Below are 4198 nucleotides of genomic sequence, written 5' to 3' on the forward strand. Positions count from 1 at the left end.
GGCGCCAAGGCCCAGATTCTAGAGAGGTGAGAATGGGCCCAGCGGCTGTGCTGGGCCTTGGGGGCTGAGTTCTCTGTGACGCCCCCGGAGGCGCGACGGGGTGGGCACGGGGTGGGCGCTGGCATGGCTCCCCCTTGTCAAGCGCCCACGGTGCTCCCCCAGGACGTCGCCACCACGCTCTCGTGTTGAGATTTGTAAGAACCCTGTGAATGGATGTTCCTCGATCTGTCACAAGCAAGGACATTAAAGCTCAGGCAGGCGACAGGAGTTTCTGGAAGTGGCCAACAGGACAGTGCAGGGATTGGGGCCTGGCCTGTCTCTGTCGGGCCTCCTGCCCCGCGCCTCTGCCCCGCGGCTCCGGCCCATCCTCCTCCCAAGGGGACCACGGCCCTGAGCTCGGGCAGAGAGCAGGCGTGGGGCCGAGGCCCGGACACGGGCCCCAGGGCACGCTGAGCGTCTGCACCTGGGGACAGCTCAGGCCAATGCTTCAAGTGCCCATTCTCTCACCGTCCATCTGCGTGCGCCCGCTGAGATCTGCAGGCTCCAGGCCCGGAGGCGGACGGTCCCTTCCCTCAGGTGTGGAGTCCGGTCTAGCAGAGCGAGGCGGCAGTCTCAGCCGGGTGAACGAGGAACCAGAAGTGAGCGGTGTGTCCTCCCAGTGACATGGGGGTCAGAGGTGGCCACGCCGTTGGAGGTCAGGGCCTCCTGGGGACGGTGGCGTCGCAGCTGGGACCCGAGATGCAACCCCACGGGAGTCGAGGGAAGAACATTTCGGAGAAACCACTCACAGGCCTGCCTGTCGGGGCGGCCGCGTGGCTGGCTGCGGCCCTGAGCCGGGAGGAGGCGGTGGCCGGGGGTCAGCTTGGGCCTGGACTGCTTCTCAGAACAGTGCAGGGCCAGGGGCGGCTCCAGGCAGGGCCGGCGGCTCCTGGCATATCGGGAGGGGCGTGGGGCAGGGCTGGGGTGCAAAGGGGCATGGGGGCGGGGCCAGGCCGGGTCCTCTGCTCCCGGACACCAGGTCACCCGGAGAGGCAGAGCTTTCGTGCTGAGCATTAAAGCCCAATCGGGGGGCAAGCCGCGGGCTTGCTTGCTTGGGAATCGGGGCTGGGGCTCAGGGGAGGCAGGGTCAGGCCAGGTCCTGCTTTTGCTGAAACTCCAGTCACTGTTCACCGTGGATTTGGGGGAGAGCTTTTTCTTTTCAAGTTAATGAAATGGCAGGAAACTTTTCCTGGCGTCTGAGTGTTTTGGCCGCCCCCGGGAAGTCAGCACTGTGGGGAGGCGTCTCCCCTCACTGCCCCCACAACCCCACCCAGTGACTAGCATGCGGGGTGCTTTTGCTGGAAAGTGGGCTGGTGCAGGACTGGCTGAGTTGGGCAGGAGGGGGCTGCGCATGACAGAGGAAGGGTGTGGGCCCAGGTCATGGCGGCAGGGCGTGGTGGCGTGTTCCCTGGGCCACAGGTGGATGTAGGGGTCCTGGGGCGAGATAGGGCGGGTCCCAGCACCTTGCGGCGGGTGCTGGTGAAGTGTGGCAGTGACCGTGGCAAGGCCGCCACCGCAGTGGCTGTGTGACCGCAGCTCAGTTCCGACAGCGGGTGGTGGCCCCGAGGCGCCTCCCTGCAGTTTGCCCTCCCCGGCCCCCCTGAGGCAATGTGTCTGGCCCCTCTGCTGCGGGGAGAGGCGGAGGCAGGCCCCCCCCCCTGCACTTGGCTGGCCAGTGCACGTGTTTCTGGGGGAGTCCAGGATCCTGATCATATCTGTGAGGCTCGGGAACCCCAGCTTTGCGGGGCTCCAGTCCTTGTTTATCAACAGGGGGGCCTGCTGAGTCTTGTGAGCTTTCTGCCTGGGGAGATTTTAGGGGTGCAGCCTGTGGGATGGGGGTTATGTAAGTCCACCCTGCCCATAGCTCGCCTGGCCTTAGAGCAGCCCGAGGAGAAGGCTGACCGGGGTGGCCCAGTCTCCCCACAGGGCCCTGGGCCGCTCAGAAAATGCAGGACAGGTCACTGGCAGGTGGCCACAGGCAGACTGCCGCCTCTGGCCCTCCCGGAGTGGGCACCCGCATGCCGCCTTGCGCCTGGGGGTGAGGGCCTAAGAGCTTCCCATTTGGCACTTTTGGGGCCTGGAAGCTTCTGTGCACCACCCCCAGCCTGTACCTGCCATCTCTTGGGAGCCCCCCATGGGAGCCAGGGGAACTGAGTCTCCTTGGTCACGGCCTGTGTAGCTCTTAGGGACATCCCAGAGCCCGCACACCCCCGTTTTCTGGGCCCCAGGATGTCATCTGCGCTCTGCTGGTGCCCACCTCCTGCCCGGACCGGACCGATGTGCCCCATCAGCGCCAGGCGCCAGCCAGCTGAACGGGGCCTTGTGAGCCAGGGCCTGGCCAGTTACTGCAGCAACAGACGTGGGCTTGTCGGCTGAGCTGGGGCTGGAGGTGGAGTGGGGGGTGCTGCTGGAGCCAAGCCCTTCTTTCTCCCTCCTCAGGCGTCTCTTCTCCACACCGCACCGGGCATCTTGACCCGGGGCAGTGGCAGAGACAGGATTTCTGGGTCCAGGTCCTTGCCCGTCCGAGGGGTTGTTTGAGTTTTTGCTGTCACCTTGGACCCGGGCTTTGGTGGGCTCGGCTGACCTCCAGGGCCTGCTGGGGTTGCCATGGAAACACCTGAGGCCAGGCTCCTTGCCCTCCCCCCTCACCCCCCCTGCCCAGGAGGACCAACCTGGCAGAAAGAAGGGCGAGACCCTGGGTTGGACGGATGGGGTCCACCACACAGCAGAGGGCGTGGGCCCAAGGGTGCCTGGGCGGTCAGGCGTGGGGAGTCCCCTGCTCTGAGCATTTGGACCCAGGGTCTCCATGAGGAAATGGGGCCCCAGAGGCCAGAGGAGAGGCATCCGGTGCCGGGCCGGGCGTCCAACTCCATCCCAGCCTGGGCTCTGCCACTGGCTTGCTGTATGACCTTGAACCTGTCCCGCCCCCCAGGCCCTCCACCTGGCTTCAAGTCTGCCCTCTCCACCCAGCTTCAAGTCTGCCCTCTCCTAAATGAGGGGGCTGGGTGGGGCGACCTCTCTGGGCCCCTCACCTGTGGCCATCAGAAATGCCAGAATATTCCACCAGGGCTGGGGCTGGCCATAGCCTCGGCACCAGCAGAGGGCAGCGTCGGCCTGGCAGAGGGCCCCTGGTGCCTCCATCCTCTTGGGGCCTGTTCTCATTAGGCCTGCCCGGCTCCTTCCCCTTCCCTGTCTGGTGGGGAGTCCCAGCAAGGTCTGAGAGGGGCCCGGCTGTCTTGTGTTGCCTGGCCAGGCCAGAGAGACAGACCGGCCATCCCAGCCCAGGAGACAGGGAGCCACCTGCTTGGGCTGGCGGCAGGAGCAGGTGGAGCAGGCAGCCTGGGGCTCTCGGGGCAGCTCGGCACCACAGAGCCCCCAGACGCACAGGCAGTCTGTGCTGGCCAGGGGCCAGCCCTCTGGCCCTGGCCGGCCACCCGAAGGGTGGTTCTGAGCTGAGGTTGGGGCGGGAGGCCCGCAGCTGCAAACTCCTGCCCATCCACCGTGCCTCTCTGGACCTCATTTTCCCCATCTGTAAACTAAGGGGTGGGGGTGAGCTGTTTCAGCGAATCTTATCTGGGAGTTGCTCAGTTGCTCTCTTGTCCAGTACCACGCGGGCTCCTTGTAGCTGGAAGCTAAGCGCCAGGCCAGGTGGGAGTGCATGGAACCCTTGGAGAGCCTGCTGAGCATTCCTTTCCCAGCCCCACCCTCAGGGCTTCTCCTTGGGCCTAAATGGGCTCAGGAATTAGGTTTATAGGTCCCCAGGTGGTTCCGACAGAGGCCCGCTGCCAGACACCAGCAGGGAGGCCCACAGGTAACCCAGTGTGCTGTCTCTGTCTCCGCAGCTTGGAGCCATGGTCCACAGTCCTGTCAGCTACCCCCTGCTGGGCTTCTCAGCGGTCAGCACCTCCCTTCCTCAGGGCTACCTCTGGGTGAGTCACCCTGCACCCAGCCAGGGGTTCTGGGCCCACGGAGGCTGGTGCTGGAGAAAGTACCTGCCCGCTGGGCCAGGTTGTGTGCCCTCCTGGCCAGGTCTTCCTGGGCACCGCTGTGCCAGGCTCCATGTTGGGGTGGTAGGCGCAGCCCCCCAGGGACTTCAGAAAACCAGGGCTGACCCCTGCACCCACCCATTCCCCAATCATCAATCCACCCACCATCCTCC

General features: G+C 65.5%; 1 protein-coding gene across 1 annotated transcript in view; it reads left to right on the forward strand.

Annotated features, from left to right (window-relative positions):
• The window catches only part of ARHGEF10L (Rho guanine nucleotide exchange factor (GEF) 10-like), a 77485-nt gene that overhangs the window by 45178 nt on the left and 28109 nt on the right, over positions 1 to 4198 (forward strand). The window contains exon 19 of the mRNA XM_012722088.1: positions 3860 to 3968. Coding sequence (XP_012577542.1) covers positions 3860 to 3968 — 109 coding nt within the window. The remainder of the gene's footprint in view (positions 1 to 3859; positions 3969 to 4198) is intronic.

The sequence above is a fragment of the Condylura cristata genome, unplaced genomic scaffold (assembly GCF_000260355.1).
Source record: "Condylura cristata isolate star-nosed mole 26May11 unplaced genomic scaffold, ConCri1.0 scaffold00008, whole genome shotgun sequence".
In the NCBI taxonomy this organism is placed as follows: Eukaryota; Metazoa; Chordata; class Mammalia; order Eulipotyphla; family Talpidae; genus Condylura; species Condylura cristata.